Below are 27,678 nucleotides of genomic sequence, written 5' to 3' on the forward strand. Positions count from 1 at the left end.
TCAATAGCTATGGCTTTTGAAAATTTGATCAAGAAGAAGGACCAAAATGATAATGTGGTACTATGTGATGATATGGCAATGTCTGTTCACATGTTGCTTTCAAAGTTTGCTTAACAGACAGTGTGTGCTTACGTAGCACTGTGTCATGTCTGCTGCCTACATGATAGTGATGAAATGGTTATTGCCACATAGAACTATGTTGAGGTGGGCTGGTGATTGATCTTGATGTGGCACGTGTCAAATGTCAATTGCTCCCTTAATGATGTGGCATATTTGCCACATGTCTTATCTTGTAGATGCTATGTGGGTGTGAATCTCCATCCGCCTTCATGTGTTATAGTTCACCAGGTGCTTTCGACTGGTTGTCTAGTTGCTATCTAGTATGTAGTCACATATGTTTGCATTCACGTTCTTTGTTGTTGCCTTGTCTTATTTGCTGAACTTTGCATTCATTGTTGTAGATGAGAAGATCCTCCCATTAACTCTTCTCTTATCTCTTCTCCTACTTGAAGCCCCTTGGAAGTCTCTCAAATGCATCTTTCTAGGTATTAAAGCCAAATCACTCCAATGTCAAAATGCGAGACATGTGATGAACTAAAAATTCCATTGAGCATAGTAAATGTAAGAAACATCGAGGGAAATATATACAATGGAGAGCAATCCATTTATGTCATATGCAAGATGCTAGAATGGTGTATGTTTCTTGGAGGGAGGTAGCTATTTCAGACATCAAGAGTCTATGTGTGCATCACCAGATTGCTAGAAAGAATACTGTACTCAGCTTTGATAAGAAATACCTTGAAAAACTTCTGTCTATTGATGAACTCTTTGAGGTTGTTAAGGTAATGGTAGATGGCAAAACACTAGGAGAAGATGGATTGCCTATTGAATTCTACAAAAGATTTTGGGTGACCATTGGTCCTTATCTCCTCCTTTTATGGCAAGAGAGTGTTAGCAGTGGGAATCTGCCTACTCATATTAATGGGGGGAGTTATCAAACTAATTATGAAGATGTAGTTCAACAAGCTCGTTATTGTCTATGCAGTGTTGACATACCTACCTTGTTTAAAGATGTCATCGGCACCACGATTATAGAGACGGGAAACTCTTTAGACACTCATTGGATAGATGATAAGCACATCTCTTATTTCAATTTCATAGAGAAAATGCTTGTAAAAATATGTGCTCTCAGTCTATGTGGCTAGGAATTTAATAACGTGGGTTTTAACGATTAGAATTCTATGAAATCACAACCAAGGCTTGTCTTTCAGCCCACAAAGTTTAAATGTTCAAACAAGGAAGTTGGAGACTAATGGCGTTTGGCCAAACATTGGGTAGTGTTGGCAAACCCTTGGGGTAAACACTTTCGGCTTTAGGCTTTTTGTAGTTCCAATTTTGGTGTGTTCTCCCCTCCCATATCAAAGAAGTTGACAAAGTGGAGTTCAGAGAAGATCTAGGCATGTCCTGTCGATAGCGTCTAGAAATTGTTCGAGTCATGGAGCATGTTATTGGAATTCTGAAAGAAGTACACCATCAACCTTAGCTCAAATAGCATGTTAAAACATGAGTATCTCAAGATCTCTTAAGTGCTTAAAATAATGTAGGTGGGTGTACCTAAGTAATGAAGAGCTAGACTAATGAAAGCCAAGACTCCATTGGCATTCCTTCAAGATCCCCATGATAGGTGAGTCACCGTTGAGACTACACACCTAGTCATCCTCTCGCCTACTCTACAATGGTGACATGGAATGCCCCTGGATAATGTATAAGATGTAGGCAAATGATTGTATCATCAAGTAGAGTAGAGCTACTCTAGTGACATGGTGCTATAGCCGCTCGGTATCTGGTACTACGGTGCGTTGCAAAATTGGAGGGCTTCTGTGAGCCCGGCCCATGGGGTGAAGAAGATCAGGTGATGAAGGAGGCGGTCTCTTGGGGTTGGACAAAAGTTGTGGGTTACAAGAATGAGAGTTGCACTCATAAAGAGACTTGGAGCTTACATTATGCTAGTGCATGAAAACAATCTCCCTTTTAGAGGAGTTGATACTTATAAAGAGACTCCAGAGATTTGATTATGTTATTGCATGAAAATGACCTCCCTTTTGTAGGAGTAGATACATACTTGCATTCCTTGCTTACATGTGGGATCATGCCTCCTCACCATATGGGATAATGTCTCCTTGCCATGTGGTAGCGTGCTCTTACCTCCATACCTTCACTCATACCTTGCCTCTATCTTTGTGCTGGTCACCACAGCTCTCAACATTAGGTAAGTAGACATAGGCTTGGGTTTCGCCTTGATATTGGGATAGACCTTGATGGATTCAGATAATGGTTGGTAAAGATATGTGCTATTGATTTGCAAGAGTGGGTTGAGATCATTCTGTAGACGTACACTACACAATTTTAACCTTCTGCAAATTCTCTCTCTTTTTTACTCATGCTCTAATCTTTCACTCGCTATGTTTCCTTCGATTCTATGTACGAAAATTGCCCATGAATGCTTCCTTTCTGCATGCAGACCATCCTACAAATTTTTTTGCACAATGCATGGAGGGTTCTTAAAAATTGTACAGAAGCCTACATTAATAGTTTGCTTGCAAGCAAGTTTGCATAGGGTTTTGTGAAATTGCTTGCATAGGTGAGTCAACAAAACTTGCATTGACAAACTTTCATGTTCAAGTCGCGAGTATCCCTCCAAGTATTAGTGTTGGTAGCATATGGTCACACATGTAGATAGAACTGATGTTATTGGCCAATGGGTGAGTAGAAAATATTTTTGGAAAGCTTTATAATGTAGAAAATTCAATGAAATGGGTTGAAGATGCCAAAAAGGGGCTGAAGGAGCAAATCATAATCAAGAGGTTAAGGGGAAGATTAGCAAAATGTAATGATTGGACCATCTAGGAACGTAGAGTAATGGGAAAGAGGTGCTTGGAATAGTTGAACACACTCAAGCACAATGTCCAACTAGGTTAAGGAGAAAATCGGCATGAGAGAATGGTCATAGAATATGGAGATTATGAAGGTAGGTTAGTAGTTGAGGCAAGTCAGAGCTAAATCTCAATTCTTGCAAGAAAGAACAAATATACATGCAAACATTTATTCCTAAACAATTTGGTAATAAGCAAAGGTAAAAAAGCAATAAAAAGCTAAGAATACATTTTTTATTTTATTTTATTATAAATTTTTTGTTGAAATAAATATTCTAACCTAATTTGGAGAAATAAAAAATAAATTATTAAGTAAAAGCTAATATTTCATTTGAACATTTGTCCCAAGACCCCTCTACCCATGTACACAACTAATTAGACATTACGCCTAGACCAAATATTGCATCCGAAGTTTGCTAGGGTCATAACACATGCTAGATAACTCGAATTTAATTCAAACTAACATTAGTGGTTGGGTCTTGATGTGCACTATCTAATGTGATGCACACAATTAAGGTAATCTTATCGAAGATAAGAAAACACTCAAAAGGTAAGTCATCTACCTCATTGAATAATCTTATAATCCAAGCATCACAATTTTAAGCTTGTTGACCAAGCATGGAAACCCCATGAATGTGCAAAGCATATCATTCTTGTATGATATGCTAATAATCTTAGATCAAGTAAAGGAGGATCCAATAAAACTAAGCAAGTCTTGGGAGATGACATAATTCCACTTAGTGTATAATCAACTCAATACTATCTTCCAACATCGCATCACTTACGATGACCACATGAGCATTGTAAAGGTGTCAGTTATGGTACCACAATAGCAAAAATGATTATTACTCATGGCAAAAACCATGCCAGAGGGTGATATCACTAAAGACAATGTGCTAGATTTGTTAAAGATAATTGGCCGGTGTGTGAAATCTTGAAATAGTCACATAGATAATCAGTAAGCCTACGTGTGAAATGGTAATGAGGTACTTGAAGGCAATCTATCATAAAGCTCCATAAAAAATGGTTGAATCAAATAAGAAACTACAACATAGGATAGGGGTCTATCCACTTAACATCAACAGTAGGATTTTGCTAAAACTTGGAAAAATACTTTAGTTCATATTGATTTCCATGTATGAGAATCCTTATTGCTTTAATACACTATTTGATCCTCCTCGATGGCACCTCATCTAAGGAAATGTAGGAATAGTTCATTTATAATGCTTAAGTAAGTTGATATGAAAATCATTTGAATCAGACGAGACCTTTGGAAAGAACCCCTCCACGGGTAACAAAATGGGGGGAGAAAGGGTTTGCAGATTATGATTTCAGAAAATTGTGTGGATAGGAGAAAAACGAAAAACCTCTCTCTATGATTGCAAAAGTAAAGGGGAAACCGCAAGCCTTTAATTCGCTCATTCAAGTCATATTACTAGGTAGAGACTATCTAGAAATTAGAAGTAATGCGAAAGTGCAAAAAGAACTCTTGTTTAGTAGCAGGCTCCCAGGGAAGTAGCTTGTTGTGTAGGATTGGTCTTCAGACTTTGATCACTGGAATCCTCTGTTTCACTCTCAGGTGGTTTGGGTGGGGGGTGGGGTGCCCTTCGCTCCCACTGCAAAGAAGCGGTGAGCACCATCGGCAGCAAACCTGGGACAAGTTCTCTTAGTATCCTTGCTCGAGCTTGGCCCCGGGCTAAAATCAAGATGAACCTTGCCAAGAGACCTCCCAAGACCATCTCCCTATGCATGCAAGGATGAATATATTCCCCCTTAGACTCTAGTACCAGAATCTTCCCAAGATGTGCACGTGTTGCAGTTCATTCGCACACAATGCTAATAGGTGTCCCAAAAAACTGTGGGGAGTTTTCAACAAGTTCTAGGCTCTTGTTCTGCCGCGCGAAATCAAAATAAAGTACAGCCAGGATTATCAAACGTAGAATTCTCAAGAAAATCAACCACGATCAAACAGATTTCTGTCTCTGCTGGTAGGCTGCAGCTGGTCTCCTCTGTTCTTTCCGCTATGCCCATGTATTTTGCAGCTTGCTGGATCCTCCTGGACCAAATACTGCAAGGAAATTCAACGATGTATTATAAATTCCTTGTGGAGTGGAAAGGGCACTAAATGATGCTGGACTACAGTATCAGGTCAGCAATGTATGCACCCCAAATCCAAGAGAGGCCTGGGTGTTAAGAAGATCAAGCTTTATTCCACGGCCTTTGCCCTCAAGTGGTTCTTGGGAGAACTTGAAAGGGGAGAAGAGAGCTGGAAAGTTCTAGCTAGATACGGGCTATGCATGTTCAGGCCACATGACAAAAAGGGATGGAAGAAAGACTCCTGGGATTTTTTCATGAAGCTTCCTCCAAAGACAAAACTGCTGAGGTAAGTCACCACCAAAATCCTGTATGCTGCACCATTTGTAAAGGAGCTCCTCCAAACTACCATGTGCCTCCTGTCAGGCTTCGGTAGGTGCTCATGGAAGCCCTGCCGCTCACTGTGCACATGGGACTCTCTGCTGCTCTTCACCCTGATGGTGATCTACACACAGAAGAGTGCTCAAACAGTTGCTGCTTTTGCTGCCCCTTCAATGGGGCCTTTCTATAGGCTTTGTAGCCTTCCAGTCTGGCCAACCAGACTGATAATCTGGCTAACCAGATGCAGGTTCTGCGGACCTGCCACAGACTGGGCCGAGCAGCCCTGTCAACAGGCAGTCTGCTACTGCCCCATATTCTGCCCCCAGCTGACCTGCAGCCAGGCCTGTCTGGTCCATCCCACCCATAAACCCATGCAGGCACCCCTTGCTGTCTCTGCACCAGCTCCTCTGCCTGCCACAAGGGGCTGTTCCAAGGCCTAACCAGGCCTGTACAGCAGCCCATGTGACTGCTGCTGTGTCAGCCATCTGTGCAGACCAGGGTGGCCCAATGTGGGCTGCCCTAAAACATCATAAAGGACATTCTGTTGCTGCCCACGTTGCAGCCTGCTGCCCATGTGGCAGCCTCTGTCTCTCCCTACATGTGCCCATCTAGCACAATCTCTATCCAACATCCTGTAGGTGTCAAGTCCCATTGCACTCCTCAGTTAAGGGGCTCACAGGTGGGAAATTGACCCTAGATTTCCAACAATATTCTAGGAATGCCCTCAATAATCAGCCTCAATTTCAAACTAGATTGCCTTGCCAGTAACAGGCTCTACAGTGTACATGCATATATCCTAGGATGCCATTATGCAAATGAATAACAAAAGATCATTTAAAGTTTGGTAACGCAAACAACGTGCAGTTCTAAACTCAAACACACAAGCATACAAGACATATCGATGCTCGTACTCCACATAACCAATTACCTATTACAGTAGCTTCTAGCCAAAATTTGTGACTATGCATCCAACATACCAAGAACAGCATGGAAATATAGTTCATTTTCAAGTGAGTAACCTTTCAAACTAAACCTTGGGAGTGAATAATATCCACTGATCCAGCCTGCTGCTTTCTCCTTTCTTGCATTTCTTCTGAAGCCTGTGCGGCCAGTAGACTCACCAAAGGGCTTTATATTGCTCAATAGGCCATTTGCAGACACATTTGCATAGAAGCAAAGAAAGCAAAAGCAGAGACGTACTTCAAAATCTACAAAGAACAACTTTCGAAAGGTAGTCTTTCTCACCACTCAGTCCGATGGCAAAGGCCTGTGTAAATCTACAAGCTTCTAACAACAGCATTGTCAGATTTTAACAGAGATTATGCAAAGCTTAGAGCTCAATAGGATTCGCCAAAGCTTCTAGTACTTTGCCTTCCAGGTCTTTTTCCTCAATCCAAGTACCACTCTGCTGCCGAATAATATCCCTTTCCTTCAGCCGTCTCTCTTCCAGCCTTCTATCCTTATCTTTGCGTTGTGAAGCTCTCTCAGCTCTTTCACTTGCCTGCATCATAGACAAATCAGCTGCCAACATCATTTCTGTTTTTCTTTTCTTACAGGGACACTACTGAATGATATACATATATATATATATATATATATATATATATATATATAGAGAGAGAGAGAGAGAGAGAAAGTTTATTAAAGTCTTCGGAAGACCGATGGGTCTATGAGACTGTGAAAAACCTGGTACAAACGATATGTGGTAGTGGAGCTACTAAACGAGCATCCACACCAATGCAAAATGCACAAAATGCAGGGTGACAATATTAAGTCCTAAGTACAACATAGTCATGTTGGTGGTTGACTATATATCAATCTCATCATCATCATCATCATCAGGACATCAGGGTGGATGAGGCAATGGGGGCATGAAATCTGCGATAGTGCTGTCGGCCACTCACGGGTGCAGCCCTGGCACATCTCCTGGTCATAGCTCTACGTCTAACCAAGGCTACTGTGACCCCTGTCGGGCGGGCTCCGACTCTGAACAGGGAGGGGATGTCCCCAAGTGTGATCTGTGTGTCAACCCTCTGTCTGAGCTGTCGGGTCACTCGCTCCTGGTCACGGTCATTTCGATGCCTCATCTCGTGGGGGTCCATTTGATCTGGCTGAGAAACTCAGGGATAGAGCTCTGAGAGGGATCAGCCAAGGAAAAAGTATGCTCCTGCCTCCGTGCTCGAGGTATCCTCTCGCGGTGTCTGAGTCCCTCGTGAATGAAACCTGCCAAACATTGCTAGTCTGGGTAAGAGAGGAATTGGGCCAAAATCCCATAGCTATCTCTGAAGAGGCACTAGAAACGCCCTCGGATCTCATAGTAAACAGGACATCTGAAGATGAAGTGCTCCTCTGTCTCAACCTCCTGCATGTCACATGTGCATATGTGCCTCTCCATGGGTAGTCGCTCTGCTCTGCCGCTCTCGATACGAAGTCTATGTGAAGAGACCTGGAACTGCCCAATAGAGATCCTCAATGAGTGGGGGAGAGAGAGAGAGAGAGAGAGAGAGAGAGAGAGAGAAAGAAAGAAAGTTTATTAAAGTCTTCGGAAGACCGATGGGTCTACGGGACTGTGAAAAACCTGATACAATGAGCTATGGTAGTGGAGCTACTAAATGAGCATCCACACCAATGCAAAATGCAAAAAATGCAAAATGGCAGTACTAAGTCCTAAGTACAACATAGTCATATCCCGACTATATACATCAATATCAGCATCATCATAACCATCATCATCATCATCATCAACAAGACATCAGGATGGATGAGGCTCTGGAAGTGGAGGCATGAGGTCAGCAATAGAATGTTGTCGCCCCCTCAAGGGTGCAGTCCTGGTACGTCTCTTGGTCGTAGCTCTGCATCTAACCAAGGCCACTGTGACTCCCGTCGGTCGCGCTCCGACCCTAAACAAGGAGGGGATGTCCCCAAGTGTGATCTGTGAGTCAACCCTCTGTTCGAGCTGTCGGGTCACGGTCATGTCGAGGTCTCGCCTCGTAGGGGTCTATGTGATTTGGCTGAAAGAACTCCGTGGTAGAGCTCTGAGAGGTATCAGTCGAGGGAGAAGTCTGCTCATGTCTCCGTGCTCGGAGTATCCTATGCGGTGTCTTAGCATCTCATGAATGAAACCAGCCAAGCATCGCTGGTTTGGGTAGGAGAGGACACGGGCCAACATCCCATCACTATCTCTGAAGAGGCAGTAGAAACGCCCTCGGATCTCGTAGTAAACAAGACACCTGAAGATGAAAAGCTCCTCTGTCTCAACCTCCTACATGTCACACAGTGTGCATATGCGCCTCTCCCTGGGTAACCGCTCTGCTCCGCCGCTCTCGATACGAAGTCTGTGTGAAGAGACCCGGAACTGCCCAAGGGAGATCCTTAGCGAGTGAGGAAGGTGAATCTGCATGTATCCTGGTGGATCAATGAAACCCTCCGTTGTGATATGTCGGAAGTGATCTATCTAGAAGCCCAGCTTCATTGGAAGATCACTCGGGCCCAACCAAGTCCAAAATGTGTGTAGCTGTAGTAGATCCTCAAGGATAACCCAGTTGACCTCGTGTGATAGGAGGGGAGAGAAAGGAGCATCCATGCTATACTAGAAAGGAGGTAGTCTGTCCATGTGGAGCCCTAGTCCTGCAAACCATCTCTCTGTGCGTGCATACCAACACCTCTGATCTCCCCCTGCTGCAAGTGCCATAGAAGAGGACATTGCTAGCCATGGTATCCTGCTATGCCCAGATGTGTAAATACTCCCTGACTCTATACAGATATGTAATGACTTGAAATGCAACATCTAGCTGTAATAAGGGTGACCCAAACTCTATCCGAATGACCTGGTGAGGACAAATGGCTTACCACGGATCATCCATGATAACATGAGAACCTGTAGCCGCTCCACCCTGGCCAACTCTGTATCTGACAAATCCAGCCCCCAGCATGGGCTGCCATACATCCCTGCAAGGCGGACCAAGGAGTCAAAAAGCAACCCTTTGGTCCGTGGATCCTGAAAATGAGAGCGGAAGCACTGTCTCACTAGTCTAGCCAATGAAGCATATCCTCTACTCAAGCACGCCTGCATCGCGGGTCTCATGGTGAAGGTGGGTCCTGTAAAGATGACCCCCAAATAAGTGTATGATGAAACTACCTCAATAGGGGACCCATCGAATGTGAAATGCTCATCGCGCATGACGACTCGAGATGTATTGAAGATCAGAACCTTGGTTTTACCCAAGTTGACCTTCAAATCATGAGACTCACAAAAGGACTGTAGTGCATCCTCTGGAGCCCCTCTGCTGAGGAAGACAAGAGAGCCACGTCATCTGCATAAAGTAATATCTGGATCAACGTGTCCGCGAGAGAGCAGCCTACCCCACCCTGTGTCTGCATCACTGTCTCGAGCTCGTGGATGTAGAGGCCAAACAAGGTAGGTGATACAGGGCACCCTTGTTTGACCCCGATAGCGAGTAACTAGGGCAGCACGGTCTTCTAGTAAGGGTATAAAGTCAATGCATGCGAGAAGTATATACAGACGGCCAGAGTAAGTAGGTGAGTGATCGCGATCAAAGCGTATATCATGGTAAGTGGAGTAAGAGCTCAACAGGGTAGAAAGTGATGTGCGGCAGGGGGTAGAAATGCTAAAGAAAAGATAGATATGGTCAACCCCTGGAGGGAGAGGTGCTACGGTAAAGTCAGTGATGCGAGATGTGAAGGTAGGGGATCCCATGATGTAGTCCACAACACTGAAGCCTACCCCATGGGGAAAGCAAGTGAAGCCACCTGATGCGGGGATCCCATGATGTAGTCCACAACACTGAAGCCTACCCCATGTGGAAAGCAAGTGAAGCCACCTAATGCGGTCCATCTGTCAAGACCATTATAAATAATGAGATCATGCATCCTGCTGAGGTCTAATAGGGCCTGCCCATAGGATGTGAACCGTCCTCGTCTGTCAGTCAAAACTCGTAGCATACCTGCCTCCTCAAGGTCAATGTCTGGCAGTAGAGTGGAATCATCCCTGAAGTCGAGAAGTGGTGCCTGACGAGCGCATGTTCTCGCGTTGAAGTCCCCAACTAGGAGGACTTTCCCGCAGCTAGAGAAGTCAACGATGGACTGATAAAGGACAGCAAATGGGGATGTCTCATCCTCGCCTCGAATATCTCTGGCAAAGCGGGAGGTCTCGGGGGAGAAGTAGCAAACTGCCATAAACAAATCTCGGCTATCCATGTGTCGGATCCGAATCCAGAGAAACCTAGAGTGTGGCTCTCTCCGCTCCACTGAGATGGTCCCCAAAAGTGTGGATCTATAGAGGACTGCGACTCCTCCTGATCCTCGAACCCCTCCTGTATCCCTCGTCTCATCTCTATAGGCTGACTCCCATGTATACCCGCTGACTGCTGGTAGTGGGCACTCTGGACTCTAATGTGTCTCTGTGTAAAAAACTATGTCGTGACTTGTATAGGATTCCGAGAAGTTCCCTGGTTCTGACCATAAGGTACCATTACAGTTCCAGATGGTACAGGATAGGGTCTCGGATGTCTGGGTCTCATAGACCCCGCCCCCCTATGCGGGAGGAGAGGTGGGTGCACGACGAGAGAGAGGGAGACAGACACACACACACACAGATCACCTTGAATCTTGTATGTTTTTCTTTCCCCATTAGATTTACCAAGGAAACAATATGGAACCCAAAAACATCCATAGGAGGAAGGGGCTTCGAGGGGATAGCATGTTACATTCGGAAAGATTGGGAGAATACAGTCAAGGTCATAAAGGAAGACCCACATTTACAATACATGTGGTTAGAGAACAACAAATGAGGGGAATATCCAACTAGCAGCATGCTATTTTGCTCTCCCCCATACAAACACAAAAGCAGCACCCCTTCATGTGTTTGGGAGAGTATATAGCTGCATACTCTAAAGACCATGCAAATGTACTGGCAGGGGACAAGATCAAGGCAGGGTACCATAACAATGGAAGGGAGAGACTCACTGTGGGTGGAAGACATGAAAGACGACTGTTACGCTCTAGCCGAGGTAGCATGACCTCGGAAGAATCAGTCGACATTTCCCTTAAAGGATCTATGTTTGTAATATATTTGTTTGCGCTTCATGTAAATGATCGGGAGGGAATTAATGTCAAGGTCCTAGGTGAGGGCTGATAGCACCAGACTAGGTGGATCTAAGGCTAAGGGCCTAATGCAAGAAATGTGCCTAGGGGCAATTGGAATTAAAGTATCCCAAGAGAGGGGTGAAAAGATGCATTAGGAAGGCCCTATGATGATGACATGTGGCATCTAGATCCATCTAGGGAGATGGGGCTTGTTGGAGCTAGTGAGAGAGGGAGAAGGGGCTTTTACGTAGAATTTTGGATTTCGACTCTCTGTGAGCTCTCACGCTTCAACAGGAATTGGTTGGGTGGAAAAAATAGTGGTGCTAGTCCCGTAATCTGCCTGTAGTCAGAAGAGATTGTTTAACAGTTGGTATCAGAGCCCAGGCTAGGTAAGAGAGGGGATATGTGTGATCCAACGGAAAGTGAAGTCGAAATTATCTCCTGTACTTTCACGTATGAAGGAGGTGCAGGCGCGGGATGTGTGACGACAAAACAGCCAAGCTCCAGGCTTCTAAGCTGTTGCTAGAGCAGAGGGTTCACGCGACGGGCTGACTTGACGGAGTACAGAGGAAAGATCGTTTCGCTTGGTAAATCTGAATAAGGCCAGGGAACAGTAGCTCGTGAACGGGAAGCCCTTCGACGTGTTTAGCGATGATGGGATGTGGTCACGAGAATAGCCCGTGAACGAGGTGTTGGCGCTGCCCTTCATTTCTAAAGATAAGGAAATAGTTTGTGAATTGTGACGAAATGTGACGAAGGAACTCTGACGGAACAGTGAGAATAGCAAGAGCGCAGAATTACCTCGTGGAGCTCAAGCATAGCGATGGGTGACGTACGGGCGGCGGTATGGTCGTATGTGTGACTCGACGACAATGCTTGGTTGACGGGTCCCCCGCTTTCAAAAATTTACGCCGAGGCCTTCAGGTCATCTAGCAGCTATTCAAAGCAGTCGATAGCCTATCATTCGTTATAGCTAGCGGAACTCGGAATCAACGGAGACCAGAGAGATTGCAAAAGATCGTTTCATTTGCCGTTATGCAGGAGCGAACAATCAGGGAGCAGTTCTTTTCCTTTCTGTGCAAAATTTCAATTTACAGTTCATTTATTTCTATACAGCAGAAGGGAATCTGAAGTGAAAAAAATAAATTTTGTGGACAGTCTTTCAGATTATGCTTGTGTGCTCAAGTCAGTTTGATGCAGGAATTTCCTTAGTACAGGGAAAGTGGTTTGGGGTATATTGTGATATATGCTTGTGTCAAATACCTAGTCAGTATAGTTGTCAGATTGCAAGTATTCCCTAGTATAGGGAATTGTGTCAGTTTGTAAGTACAGTGTTTGAGGGGTGTTTTTTTTTTTTTTTTTTTTTTTAAAGCAAAACACCCATTGATTTGAATGGAAGCAGAAGAAGGAGCTTCCAGGAGGGACCCTGGTGAATCAGGAGTCCGGCCAACCCAGCAGGTGTCGCGCCCAGTAGCTCACACCTTATCTGGCAAGATTGCATTACTTGAGGATGCCTTGTAGCAGTTATTAGCGCAACAGTTACAGGCCAATGCAGGGCAATCTGAACTTAGAAGAGTGATACACAGTATGTCTGCCAGACCTTCTCGAGATGAGAAGGAAAAGGCTCTAATGGAACCGGAGTCTAGTGTCCATACGGTCGAGCCTAGAAAGGCTAAAGTACCTAATATTGCCAATTATAGGCCGGATAAGTATTCTGGTCGGATGAATGACCATAGTTCCGATGTCATTGAGACCTAGTTACACAAATGGGACGAGGCATTCGCCATTTGTGAAATCAGAAATGATATCAAGAAGATCCGCGAGGCCACCCACATGTTTAGTGAGGCAGCGGATCGGTGGTGGATTAAACAACAAAAAGATGGTATTGCATCCACTACCTAGGAGGGGTTTAAAAGAGAATTCAGAAAACACTTCTTACCTCCTAACGAAGCATCCCGAGCTTGGGATCAGTATAGAAACCTTCGTCAGAGAAATTTATCAGTGGCAGAATACACTCATAAGTTTCGAGAGAGCGTAATGAAGGTTAATGAACCCCTACCTCAATCAATCCAAGTGAAAGATTTCATATTTGGATTGAATAATCGGATTAAAATGGAAGTTCGGGCTAAGTATGCGAACACGTTGGATGATGCAATAGCCATAGCCCTAAACTATGAAGATGCCAAGGGCAGCAGGCCAAGTGGGTTTGCACAGGTCGGAACCCAGTATGGGCACCAGAAGAAATCTGGGTTTAAGAAGAAGTGGATTAGTAAAGGGAGTGGTTCTCAGCCGAGTGGTCAAGCCAAGCAGGCGAAACCAGCTGAAACTCCTAAATCAAGTACCACCATTGGAGTGAAGAGGAAAGTAACACCAATGGCAGCCCGGGCTTGGTCTAAGCCTCTCTTAAACCCAGAGCAAAAGAAAAAGCGAGGAGAGAAGGCTTGTGTTTTGGATGCCTTCAGCCTCATCAGTGGAAGGATTGTCCACGGAATAAGGATCGTCGAATGGCTGAGATGGTAGTCTCAGAATGCGACGTGGAAATGGAGGGAAGTCCCAGAGCGGAAGAGATGCAGATTCAGCTAGCGGGATCTTCTCAGAGGTCAGTACCTTGTTTGTTATGTGTATCTGTTGCTAAGCTAGTAACGAGTGCACCTGATAACATCCTATCTAGGCCCGCAGCAACGGGGTATACAACCTTTAATGATACGGAGTCAATTAAAATGAAAGAGCAAGTGGCCAATCATGATGTCATTGTGTTGTTTGACTTGGCGTCAACTCACAATGTAATTAACTCCAAGCTCGTGAAGAGGCTGAAGTTAAAGACTAGCCCATCTGACTATGCCTATACAGTCAGGATGGCAGATGGAAGTTCAACTGAAGTATGGGACCAAAGGGTTACCCAGTTGGAGCTTCGTATTCAGGACTATGCTGAGAAGCTTGATTTTGAAATGACTAAGCTTGCTCATGCAGATATAGCCCTGGGTATGGCGTGGCATTCTAGAAAGAATCCAGCCATTGATTGGAAAAAACACGTATATTAATTCAAGATGAACGATGTGCTTTATGTCTTACGAGGTGAGAAAGATGTACCTTAGGGACCGTTGGTTTCCGTGATGGAAACCCGAAAAGCTCAAGAAGAGTTTTTATTCCTTTGTACGGCATCGGTAGAGCCGATTGATGATTCTTCGGCTAGCGCTGATGTTTCGCAAAGTGGTGAGATGGCCAAGCTGGCTAATCTTATAGCAGAGGAATTCTCTGAATATTTTTGGGATGAGTTACTATGGGTTACCTCCAGAGCGGAATGTTCAGCATAAGATTGAACTGATCCCGGGGGCAGAACCTGTAAATAGACCTCCCTATAGGATGAGTTTTACTGAGGAAGCGGAGGTGCGTAGACAACTGGAAGAATACCTCAAGTTGGGGCAGATTCAACCAAGTTTCTCACCTTTTGCTTCGCCAGTGATATTAAAGAAGAAAAAAAATGATACGCTTCGCCTCTGTATAGATTACAGAGCATTGAATAATATCACTGTTAAGCACAGATATCCGATGGCTTGGATTGATGATTTGCTAGATGCATTACATGGAGCCGTGATTTTCAGCAAGATAGATCTTAAGTGTGGCTACCATCAGATCCGGATTAGAGCCGAGGATGTGCATAAAACCGCTTTCAGAAGCAGGTTTGGTCATTATGAGTTTTTGGTAATGCCCTTCGGACTTACCAATGCTCCAGCTACAATCGTCATGCTGACTACGTCCGTATATCGAAAAGTTTGTAGTACATTTTATTGATGATATTTTGGTATTCAGTAAAAGTATTACTGAGCATCGTGAACACTTAAGAATAGTGTTCAGTACTTTGAGGAAAGCCAGTCTTTATGTAAATAAAAAGAAAACTATACTGTGTATGGTTAGGCTTGAATATTTAGGATTCATAATCACTCCAGAGGAGGTAGAGATGGATCCGAAGAAAGTGGTTGCGATACTGACTTGGCCAATCCCTCAGAGTCTGACCGCGTTTTTGTTGCGATCATTCTTGGGATTTGTCCAATTTTATAGAAGGCATATCAAAGGATATTCCGAAATAGTATCGCCATTGACTGATCTGACCTCAGATAAAGTACCCTTTATATGGGGACAGAATCAACAAGAAAGTTTTATCACCATAAAACAAGCATTGGTCACAGGACCGGTGTTAAAAATAGTTGATCCCCAGAAACCGTTGTTCCTGGAAACCTATGCAAGTGGCATTGCGGTAGGAGCGGTTCTCCTTCAAGAGGGAAGGCCAGTAGCCTTTGAAAGCAAGAAGCTTTCTCCCTCTCAAAAGAATTGGCCAACTCATGAATTGGAGTTGTATGCTGTTATCCATGCTTTGAAAACATGGAGGCATTATTTGTATGGTTCAGAGTTTTATGTGGATGTAGATCATGATACTCTGAAACATTTTTGTAAACAGCCTGACTTGAGGGGCCGCCAAGCTAGGTGGGCAGAGCTCATGCAGGAGTTTAATTTGACGATTCGGTACCGAAGAGGAAAAGATAATAAGGTTGCTGATGCGTTGTCTCGCATTATGCACAATATGAGTTTTACGGTATTAGAGAGTGCTCTAATGGCCGAGATAAGAGAAACTCAAAAGGTGGACGAATTTGTCCAGAGGAAAAGATAATAAGGTTGCTGATGCGTTGTCTCGCATTATGCACAATATGAGTTTTACGGTATTAGAGAGTGCTCTAATGGCCGAGATAAGAGAAACTCAAAAGGTGGACGAGTTTGTCCAGAGTCTATGGCCTAAGGCTCATGTGTTAAAACCCGGGGAAAACGAAAGGGATAACCTGGCATCCAGAAAAGGCCAAACATATGCAAGATATACCATAAGGGATGGTATGCTAAAAAGAAATGGCAAGGTTGTAGTACCTAGTCAGAATGATCTCAGGCAGAGAGTCATTCGACAGTGCCATGATAGCCCATGTGCGGGACACCCAGGAGTCGAGAAGACATATGATCTCGTGAAGCGAGATTTCTTTTGGCCAAAGATGAAAAAGCATATTCATGAATATGTGACACGGTGTTTTTCGTGTCAGGTAAGCAAGGCCGAGCGGGTGAAGCCATCCGGACTTTTACAGCCCTTGGAGATACCACTAAGTAAGTAGGAGAGCATTTCCATGGACTTTATTGTAGGACTGCCTAGGACACAAGGTAGATATGATTCTATCCTTGTGGTGGTTGATCGTCTAACCAAGATGGCTCACTTCATTCCGACTAGAGAGTCTGTTAGTGCCCCGCAAGTGGCGGATTTGTTTCTTAGACATATATTTCGTCTGCATGGATTGCCTAGATCCATAGTGTCAGACAGAGATGTCAGGTTTACTGGTCATTTTTGGACAGCGGTATTTGAGACACTAAGGACGGAGTGGGGAATGAGTAGTGGGGATCATCCTGAAACGGATGGTCAGACGGAGAGAGTCAACCAGACTTTAGAGAATATGCTGAGGGCATATGTGTCATTGAGCCAACATACGTGGGACAAGTGGTTGCCATTGTTATAGTTTGCCTAAAAACATTCCTCTACAAGGTTCAGTCCGTTTGAGCTGAACTATGGTTATAGACCAGCAAATCCAACTATAGTTAGAGTAACTCGGAAAGTGCCTAGTGCCGCGAACTTTGTGGTTCAGATGCGGAAGATGCTAGCACTTGCGAGAGCTAATATCCGCCAGGCTATGGATAGAGCCAAGGCGTATGCGGATGAAAACCGGTCTATAAGAGAATTTAAGGAAGGAGAAAAAGTTTTTCTCAGAGTTCCTTCGCACTTGAAGTCGTTAACTTCAGGACAGTGTGCTAAGTTATCACCTCGATACTGTGGGCCGTGGTTAATTCTAAAGAGAATAGGCAAGGTAGCCTATAAATTAGAATTGCCACAGGGTTGCAAGGTGCACCCGGTTTTTCATCTTTCTTGTTTAAAGAAATTTTTGCATACAAGTGACTCACTAATCGAAGGTGTGGTTTTGTTTCAGGAGATAGAGGATAATGCAAGGCGCAAACCAACAAGAATCTTGGACCGAGGAACAATGCAAATACGAAATCGGAAGATACCCACGGTGTTGGTTGCATGGCATGGTCTGCCTCTATCAGGCATTTCGCCATACCCGTGCACTCCGTACTCCCGTAGCTCCGTCCGTGCAGCCCGTACGCTCCCTCTTGCTCCTTCTTGAGGTTTGTGCCCCCAATAATCCCCAATGTGCATTCAATCGTCCTTTCAAGTTTCTACAGTCTACTCTTCTTCTTGAATTTGGCGCTGCATCCTTTCATGCAGGCTGAAATCTGCTCTTTGAACTTTCTGATGTTTCTGAAATCTAATTTCTAACGCTCCTCTCTTGATTCATCTGCTCATCTTGCATGCATGATGTAGGCTGGAAAGCTGCAATTACTTTTGCTGTTCTACATCGCTTTTTGCAAGCAAGAAGATGCCTCGAAAAGGTAGTGCGTTGTGGAGCAATGTCACCTTCAATTCCTTTGGTGCACACTATGATAAGAGTGGCACAAGCAAGTGGACCTGCAACTTTTGTGCTGAGCCGCATCATGGGACATTTCAGAGATTGCAGGCTCACTTTTCTCGAACAAAGGGCTTTGGTATTGGCCCTTGTTCTCGTGTGCCAAAGGAGGTGTATGATGGCTTGAAGGCCTGGAAAGCTAAAATGCTAGGGATTCCAATTGATAGAGTCAATGCATGGGATGAGCTTGAATTAAATATCTCAGCTATTCCAGCATCAATGAGGGAGGAGAATGACATTTTGCAGATGTCGCAGTCTTCAGGCTCCACGCCCACAGCTAAAAGAAGTGCCCTTCCCGTGTTTAAGCGAGGAGATATGAAGGCAGCCATGCAAAAGGCAGCTATGAAGGAGGCAACTAGAGAGGTAACAAAGTTGTTTGTGCGATGTGCATTGTCTTTCAATATTACTCGAACCGCCCGTTGGAAGTCTACTATGCGAGCTATCTCGCGTATTGGGTGTGAGTGGGAGGGTCCGAGCTATGAGACATTGCGTACAAAAGAGCTTCGCCATGAGAAAGAAGCATTGATGAGAGAGCTAAAGCCTCTGAAGGGAACATGGCAGAAGTATTGTTGCACCTTGCTATGTGATGGCTGGTCAGATGTGAGGAAAAGAAATGTCTACAACATTCTAGTTTCCTCTTGCAAAGGAACTATGTTCCTTCGTGCTATAGATGCATCAGGTTCAGGGACAGTGGTGACAGGTGCATATATATGGTCTCATTTGCGCACAGCTATTCTTGAGATTGGTGTAGCAAATGTGGTGCATGTGATCACAGATAATGACTCCAATTGTGTGTCCATGGGAAGGATGCTTGAGGATGAGTTTCCCACTATTGTTTGGACACCATGTGCTTCTCATAGTTTGGATCTTGCCATTGAGGACATGGCAAAGTTGCCTTGGGTTTCTCAACTATTTTCTAAAGCTTTGAGCTTGGTAAATTTTGTAACCAAAAGACCCAAGGTCTTGAGCATGTTCAGGGAAAATAGTGACCTCGAACTTTTAAAGCCCTCAGAGACACGGTTTGCTTATATGTTCGTAATGTTGGAGAGGGTTGTTCAAGTGCGGCATGGCTTGCTGCGTACAGTTGTTTCCTGTGATTGGCAGCAATGGGGGGATAGGAATGAGCCCAAAGCAATTGGTTTCAGCCACATGGTCATGAGAGATGCATGGTGGGAGGAGGCTGCAGCTCTAGTGAAGACAATGAACCCCATGTACAGCGTTCTCCGATTGACAGATATGAAGGGGAGCACCATTGGGCTTCTCTATGAGTTCATGGACAAAGTGGGGGAAGCCCTTGATGCGTGTACTCACCTATCTGCAGACAGGTATCCCGTACTCATGAGTCATCCTTTGAAGTTTAGCATTTTTCCAATTAGCAAAGTAGCATGCTTAGAATTCCTTTTAATCTATGTTTTCATTTTTTCTAAACATTATTGGTTTTGCCTTTGATTCATAATTTCTTATGAAGGATTGAAGACCTTAAGGAGATCTGGAACACGCGTTGGGATTGGTTTAGTAGGCCAATCCATACTATTGCTCATATCCTTCATCCTCTATGAAGGAATGAGCAGCAATATCTCGATAGAGAATTAGAGGACGGGTGGTCAGCTTATATGAGCAAGATCGTGGGAGATGATGATGATCTGCTTTTGAAGCTGGAGGATGAGCGTCTTCTTTTCCGCAACCGAAGCGGTGTTTTTGGATCACGCAATGCACAGAGAGAGGAGACTCAGCTAGCAGCGGTTTCTTGGTGGGAAAAATATGGCATTGAGGCACCCCACTTGGTAATACTTAACCCTAGAGGCAATACTTTCTTATTACTTGAAGACATGTGGGTATAGCTCAGCAATTGGAAGCTGCCACTAAACTGTAAAGTCTGAGAATGTCTCTTGTTTTGTTTCAGAGACGCATAGCGATGCGAGTTCTCTCACAAGACTGTAGCTCTGGACCTTGTGAGAGAAACTGGAGTACATGGGCCTTACTCCATACCAAGAAGAGGAACAGATTGTCCACTGTGCAATTGGAGAGGTTGGTCTTTTGCCACTGCAATCTACGATTGCTCGAGCAAACAAACTACCCCATTGAGCCTCGGCAGGTGAATCCCTACAAAATCGGAGATCACGGCTTCACCTCACCACACCCGATCCTCCCAGGCAGCTGGTGCCAGTACTTCAATTGCACCTGCATCTCATGAGGATGCTTTTTATGAGTCTTCTGGGAGTTCCAGTAGCAGTGAGGAGGAGGCTGATGAGGACATGGATTTGGTTGAGGAGGAAGATGCTGACATTGATGATGAGGCTTGACTTTTGATTTGTGACTTTGTCACTCGTGACTTATTATTGATAGACAGTACTTTCAATTCCAGTTGTAGTTTGACATTTTACCTTCATGGTCCATCACCATGGAGGTCTTGGGAGGTTCATTGATGACTCTAGTTTTTATTATTATCAGTATTTAGTATGTGTGATCAGTATGATGAAGATTCAATTATCAATATGTATGATCATTCAGTATGTATGTGTGAAGATGATCTTTGAGTACTCTAATATGTTTAATGTATGATCATTGATGACTAGCTTTTTGTAAAATTGTATGATCAGGATTCAGTATGTATGGTGCTTATACTTATATGTATGTTTTTTGTATCATGTATGCACTATGGAGTCACTTACAATCTTTATTTGCACATTTTTGTATATGGCATGATGCATACCCTAGGTATGAATGCACATATTTTCACATTCCGAATGAAACCCGTTTCATTCATTTTTCGAAACCCGTTTCAAACATATGAAACCCGTTTGAAACCTCCCGTTTCAGAAACTCCTGGCAACTATGTTCAACAGGAATTGGTTGGGTGGAAAAAATAGTGGTGCTACTCCCGTGATCTGCCTGTAGTCAGAAGAGATTGTTTAACAACGACAGTGAGAAAAATAGGGGTTGGAAGAGGTTGGAAGACAAAGGAGACCTCAAAGACACCTACTCACTCTATGTGGGTGCTCTAGGCTACAGATATGCCATGGCACCTACCTTTTCGGAAACACAGGAGAACTCACATGCACAACCCCCAAGGCTTAGACTAGACTACACTGTAATCAGCCCAGATGCAAGACACAACATCAATGGGGCAACTACGGAGTCTGACCACAAGTCCCTCTCCCTACTGCAGGAATGCAGAAACACACGACACACACCCCCCGTCGAAGATAGACTATAAAAAGGGAGGTGTTTATAAGCAGTTGAAGAAAGCAATCTCACAGTCTCAGATGCCTTGCACCTGCCAGGAGAGGGGCAAATGTCTGACAGAATTTCTGCAGAAACCAGCCCACAAATGCTTCCCAAAAGGCAAGGCAAGGACCGTAGGCATGCCCTGCAATCATTGGTAAAACCAAGAGTGCAAAACAGCAAATAAAGCATGGAAAACAACAAACACAAAGGGGAAAGAGGCCAGAGCAAGAGATTACAGATCAATAGTCAGGAAAAAGAAGAGATACTTCTTAAGAAACAAACAGCTTGAACACTTCAAAGAGCTCAAGAAAACCATTAAAATTTCTTCCCGAAGCTACACATGGTGTGGGATGATATGAACCGATTTGTTCGGGACCTATACGAGGGGGCTGAAGAAACTAGCCAACGAGAAGGCACCGGACCCACAAGGCTTAGTTATGGAGATGTTCACATGGGGAGTGGACAAAACAAAAAGAAGTGCTCACCAGTGTAACAAACAAAGCACTGGAAGAGGGATTCCCCAAAAGGTGGCAGCTCAACAAGATAGTGCCGATCCACAAAGGAGGGGACAGAGATAGCTATTAGCAACAGAGTATAATGTGAGTACTTTGCTGGCTAAACTGTGGCACCATCCTCCAGCAAAAAAATCAGCAAGTGGACAGAGGAACAGGAGTAAGGGCACCATCCGAGGCGAGGATTCCAGCCGACAAAGGACCATTTAATCACTCTAAGGGCTCCAGCAAAGGGGGTCAAGAATAAGAAGAAAGCCATGCACTCTTGTTGTGGACTTCGGGAAATTTGACACAGTACCACGCAAAAAAATGTGGGAAAGACTAGAAAAGCTGCAAGGCCCCCAATCACTCAGAGAAGCCACACTTAGACTATATAGGGCATGCTAGCCAAACTGGCACAACCACTAGCTGATAGAATCTACAAACAAGGGAAGGTAATCATAAGCAGTGACACGGGTCAGCAGACCCTCTTTGAATTGTTCACTAATGAATTGGAAGAATGGATGCAAGCCCACAGGGGGGCAAAGTCCAGATTGCAGGCTCTGCCCTACTCCTACTCATCTACGTGGATGATGCGGTCCTCATTGCAAAGGAAAAAAAGACAAGCAAGCACACTGAGATGCATTGGGTGAATTTTGCAAACACTCAAGAATGCAACCAAAACAAAGTCATGGCAATTTTATTTTTTTCCAGAGAGCAGAAACTTCTATTAATGCTTAAAAATAAAAACTCCGGTGCTTTCAGCCCCCATAAGGAGCTAAAAAACCGGTAATTACAATGGCAAGGCTGCTAGAAGAAAAACCAGCCCATTCCCAGGGCACCGGCTCACTGCCTAGGTTGCCTCTGGAACAGGGGCTAACAGCCATGGAGGTGGTCTATACATCCAACGGATATCTCCCGCAGAAAGAGTGTAGAAAATCCCTGCATGCCAAACCTTGTAGAAGCGGTCCCGCCTTTCGGAAGTCCCACTCAAACCTAGAGTGCCAAGCTCCCAAATAGCGCACATCGTGAAAATGATATCCTGCCAGATGGCCACTAAGGTAGCCGCTAGAGTCGTCGGCTGTCCCCCCATCACCTGGCTGCACCGAGCAACCCAAATGTTCCAGGCGGTGATGTTGGCCACAGTCTCCTAGACACTATTCTCTCGTGGGAACGTCGGTTATAAACAGGTGGGTGTTGAAGCCTCTATCCAGGAGACATGTTGGCCATGGATCCTGTAAGCTGGTGACACTACATCAATTAAAAAAGTGTGTCTGACCTCTATCAGCCATGCTACCATATCCCAAGTGAAGTCCCTTGGATCTACTATGTGTTGGCCAAAATCCGAAAAGTCGCGAGCCAAATTCTCTGCACAGCCCTGCAGCCCCACAGGCAGTGGGCGATGGTCTCCAATACTCCCTCTGCACAACAAAGGCATCTGCCATTAACACGTATCTGCTCTAGCTAGGGACCAATGGGCAGCCCTCCATGAGCCATCAACCAGAAGAGATAGGTGATCTTCCGTGGCCTCATGCTAGTCAAGAGGCAAGCCCAAAAACGTCAGATGACCTCCTTGAGGACATCTTGCTCAACCTAGTGGCACTCCCTCGACAGGGTCCAAGCTGCGGGCCCGTAACTGTATCCAATGACCCATGCAAGTCATGTAAGAGAAGAAGGGCACCTCCTCCACTATGTTTGACTATCCTACTCGTGTAGGCAAAACCACTCCCTGGGCTTCACTACAAGTCATGAAGAGGCCAGCCCCCCCAAAGCCAAAGGCACCAAACTGCTCCCTCTAATCCCGCGAGAAGTATGTCTGAGTCAATGTGCCACGCCTTGCCTAGTCAGCCTACTACCCTGATCCGCAGCCACTCCAACTCCTCCAAATCTCCCACCTCCCCACTGTCACTCTCTGACTCAGCCTGTAAGAGGCCACCTGGTCCCACCCTGCAGAAGCGACGGCGGCAAGAGAGGAGAGTATCCTGGAAGAAGCGTATCCTAAGAGACACCCCTATCCATGAGAATTGACCGGCCCAGTAGTGCGGGATCAAAGATGACCTAATCCCTCCCACCAAGAGTCGGGGATCAATGCCTCAATCTCTGTCATCCAGGTGCCTATCCATCTCAAGTGAGAAAGACCCATGCCCTAGCTGCTGCCTCTCGCGAGGAGCCGCCTCTTGACCCCAAAAGACCTCGCCAAGCCGTTGTCCCACTATGCCCACCCAATGTGCGTCCGTTGTCCTAGCATACGCCCCTCCGAGTTTCGAACCTCTGGGTGCCACAAAAGTGGCTGACGCTCAAACACCTCCATGCATGACGGGTTGGCCTGAATGAGTCTGCTGGAACGGTGCTGCCAAACTCTAAAGAGGCTCCTCATCCAGGGGGAGCCCTCCCTGCTGTGAGGGGGCCTCCGAAAAGATCCATCTGAGTCATGGAGTAAGGCGAGCGAAGGTACGAGCGATACTTCCAAAAATGGGTGGCGTGCATGTCCTCGTAATTTCAAGAATGATCTTGTATCTGATCTGAGGCTGTTACACTATTATTTAGGTATCCAGTTTACGCAATCAAAAGAAGGCATTGTACTCAGCCAGTCAAAATACATTCAAGGACTGTTACACAGGTTCAATTTTCAGGACTGCAAGCCTATTTCAAATCCTATGGAATCACGGTTGAGCTATGGAGTCACGGTTGAGGTTGTTCATGCATGGTACAGGCAAACTTTTTGATCCTGTTATATACATCAGACTGTCGGATGCCTTATTTATCTCTACAATACCCATCCAGTACATATATATATATATATATATACATATGAATCCAGGAACATGCCCAAACTCATCGTCTAAAAGCACAACCAATTCAGTGTATCCCAGTTGAGCAATTATATGCATAGTCCAAAGACAAAGCATTGGTGTGTTGTAAAGCGGGTTTCCAGATACTCACAAGGTAATCAATCTCTTGGTCTGTTCTATGCCGGGGGGTGACACTAACTTGCATGCTTTCAATTATTCAGATTGGGCTAGGGATTATGATACCGGATATTTTATCAGTGAAAATTGCATTAATTGGCATTTCAGGCATTTCTTGGTTGAGCAAGAAACAATCACTCTGGCAATATGATTTTGCGAAGCTGAGTACAGGGCAGCCTTCATAACTACAGTTGAATGTGTATAACTCAAGAGATTCATGGAAAATCTTCGTGGTGGTTTGCAGCCATGTACTCCCATATTCCTGTTGATGATAGCGTGATGTAACACTCTATTGATATTCTCGCCTCAGACATCAGTCTTGGTGTGAATGCCCACCCCTTAGATTATGGCTTTTCTTCAGTCTCATACACCCTTTGTTCTTTTGAAGACGTCAATAAACTTTCTTTCTTTCTTTCTATTTCATCACTTAGCTTGGTCTTCTTCATCAGAGTCATTTTTCGATGTACTGGGCTCCTCCAATGTCTCTCTATACCATCAAGGAAGTCTCATAGGTCTTTGCTATAGCTACTCTTGAAAAATGTGGTGGCTCAACCTTTACTTCCTTTTTATTCACTTCACCAACTGAATGAATAATTTGGAGGCTTCCATATGTCTCTGTGCTGGAGCTGGCGCTTTCCTACCCATCATGCAAGAAGCTCTTGGTGTACTCTTGGCTGTCCTTATTTGATAGAGACCATTATCTGATACTCCTTGTTCAACCACCTTCCTCTTCTGACAAGGATCCTAACCCCCTGATGTAATCAAACTTACCTTCATTCCATTCTTTGTAATGGCATGAACAAAGAGGAGATTCTTGTAGAGCTTGGAAACAAGACGCACATCTGCAATACCTTGGTTTCACCTTTCTTTGCGATGGAGGGAGTCTCGTTGTTACTGAATCTTACCAATTATGACTGGTGACTTGGAATCCACCAATCTGATGGTACAAAACCATTCCCTCTTGTTAGTCATGTGCTGGGTGGCACCACGATCAACATACTAGACATCCTCTAATTGTATTAGCATGTTGGCTATCAGTGGTATTTCCTCAATGGTGTCACGGGCATCCACAGCCCGTGGCCATATTGGACTGCCACAGAGGCAGCCAGCTCAGCAGCAACCCGGACAGCAGCAGCCGCAGCAAAGGCGCCACGTCAGCAGCCAATCGGCTGCCACGTGGATTGGTCGGTGCCACATCAGCCTAGTCGGTGGGCGGTAATAGGGTTGGCCATTCTGGTCGGTCAGTTTTGAGGCCCAAGGAGGCCTATAAAAGGCAGCCCCTTGGCCTTCATTTCGCATCCCACCTCAGGCCTTCCAGCCTTCAGAGAAGCAGCACCTAGGCCTCCCCGCAAAGCAGACCAGTAGGGTAGCCTCAGCCTTTTCAAGGATCTAGTGAGGATTCACCTCCTCTAGGTAGTTTTGCACTGAGGGTTTCAGCCCCTTCATATAGTTGTATTCAGACCTCTAGGCATTCATTATTCAGTCTTCGAGGTCTACTACATTCTCTCCCTTTGATTCTCTCACTCACATCCACAGCATCACTTTGTGTATTGAGTGCATCATTTTGCAGTTGCAGTTAGTATTGAGTACGAGAGAGAGTGAGGATAGTCTATCTCCCACTACATTGGTATCAGAGGTTCAAATTCTTTCCTGAGACAGAGGGTTATCATACTAGTGGTAGTACCATACTCCATTCGTCGCTCCCTCCCTTTACTTCATCGTGCAGCGGGCCGGCTCCCGTCTTCACCCGTAGATCTTTACAATGGTCCAGACAAGATGCGATAAGGAGACCACGAGCAACAGTGAGCAGTCCAACATAGGGGGGGAGGGTTCAGTGCCCCCACCACAGAATCCTGAAGACACTTCCATGTCTGCCATGACAGCCATGTTGCAGGCTATGATGCAAATGCAGCAACAACAGTCCGAGGCTCTCTTCATCCGCATGACCCAGCTTCAAGAGATGCGGAAGGATCATGAGCAAGCCGCCAAAGAGCATGAAAGGCTAGCTCGAGAGGCAAAAGAAGAACGTGATCGAGAAGCTCGGGAAGCAAAAGACAAACGCGATCGCGAGGCTTGGGAAGCCAAGGAAGTCCGGGACCGCAAGGCTCAGGAGGCCAAGGAGCTCTGAGAACGTACTGCTCAAGAAGAGAAGGAAGAACGGGATCGGCAGCTTCTCATTTCTCTACTCCGACCAGCTCGAAAGTTATTTTTCAGTGATGCCTACGAGACAACGAGCGGTGCATCCTAGCATCCATGCACCTCATAGGCGAGGCGGTCACTTGGTGGCTCAAGTGGCAAAAGGACCACTATGATGCAAACGAGGAGACACCTTTCTGCAGCTGGACGGAATTCATGACAGATCTTCGCTCACGGTTCCTGCCACCGCAATACCTGGACAAGCTCTAGAGTCAATTCTACGAGCTACACTAGGGGGACAACGAGTCAGTGAATCACTATACCAATAAATTCACGCAAGAGTTCGTACAGTTGCAGCTAGAGGAGAATCAGAAGCTCAGTAAATTCCTTCTGGGCTGCGATCAGACTGTTGGAAAGGTCACCTCCCCATCTGTAAGCCCCCATATGAGGAGAGCGTGGGGGAGGGAGACCTAGGGCAGAAGATGCCTAGAGAAGTGAAAGAGAGGGGGCTGCCATATGGGCAGCACCTCACAGCCAAGAGTGAAGAGATGGCTGCCACATGGACAGCAGCAAGGCTGTCATGTGGGCAGCACTGCTCAAGAGCATCCTGGAGAGCCTGGAGCGAGGTCTTTGGGCTGCGAGTATCTGCAGCAGACGTGCAGGTGGACACCACAACTGTACGGGCCAGTACGGAGGGCTGGAAGCAAGGTACGGAGCAGATGCAGATGACCAGAAGGCTGGAGCAAAGGCGCGGTACAGGCGGGTCAGGAGAGCAGGGTGAACAGGCGCTGACATGGCTGGGGCCTGGTGGAGCAGCAAATGGGGCTGCCAGTGGGCAGAGGCATGCCTTAAA

At 45.3% G+C, this 27,678-nt stretch overlaps 1 protein-coding gene and 1 pseudogene across 2 annotated transcripts in view; one reads left to right on the forward strand and one right to left on the reverse strand.

Moving 5' to 3' along the window:
• Window positions 1-4,487: 4,487 nt before the first annotated feature.
• LOC147893984 (stress response NST1-like protein) overlaps window positions 4,488-27,678 on the reverse strand; it is a 31,948-nt gene continuing 8,757 nt past the window's right edge. The window contains exons 2-4 of one of the 2 annotated variants that reach the window (XM_087385509.1): window positions 6,700-6,849; window positions 4,893-5,001; window positions 4,488-4,549 (exon numbers count right to left, since the gene is read on the reverse strand). In XM_087385509.1, the coding sequence (XP_087241635.1) occupies window positions 4,509-4,549; window positions 4,893-5,001; window positions 6,700-6,849 (300 nt within the window). In that variant the 3' untranslated portion in view covers window positions 4,488-4,508. Of the gene's footprint in view, window positions 4,550-4,892; window positions 5,002-6,333; window positions 6,850-27,678 lie in introns of those variants that run through there. The other variant, XM_087385510.1, reaches the window with a different exon arrangement.
• On the forward strand, window positions 17,904-20,304 carry LOC147893985 (uncharacterized; annotated as a pseudogene).

Source organism: Dipteris shenzhenensis, chromosome 15 (assembly GCF_047967505.1).
Source record: "Dipteris shenzhenensis isolate YYH24624 ecotype China chromosome 15, Dip_SZ_1.0, whole genome shotgun sequence".
NCBI classification, from domain to species: Eukaryota; Viridiplantae; Streptophyta; class Polypodiopsida; order Gleicheniales; family Dipteridaceae; genus Dipteris; species Dipteris shenzhenensis.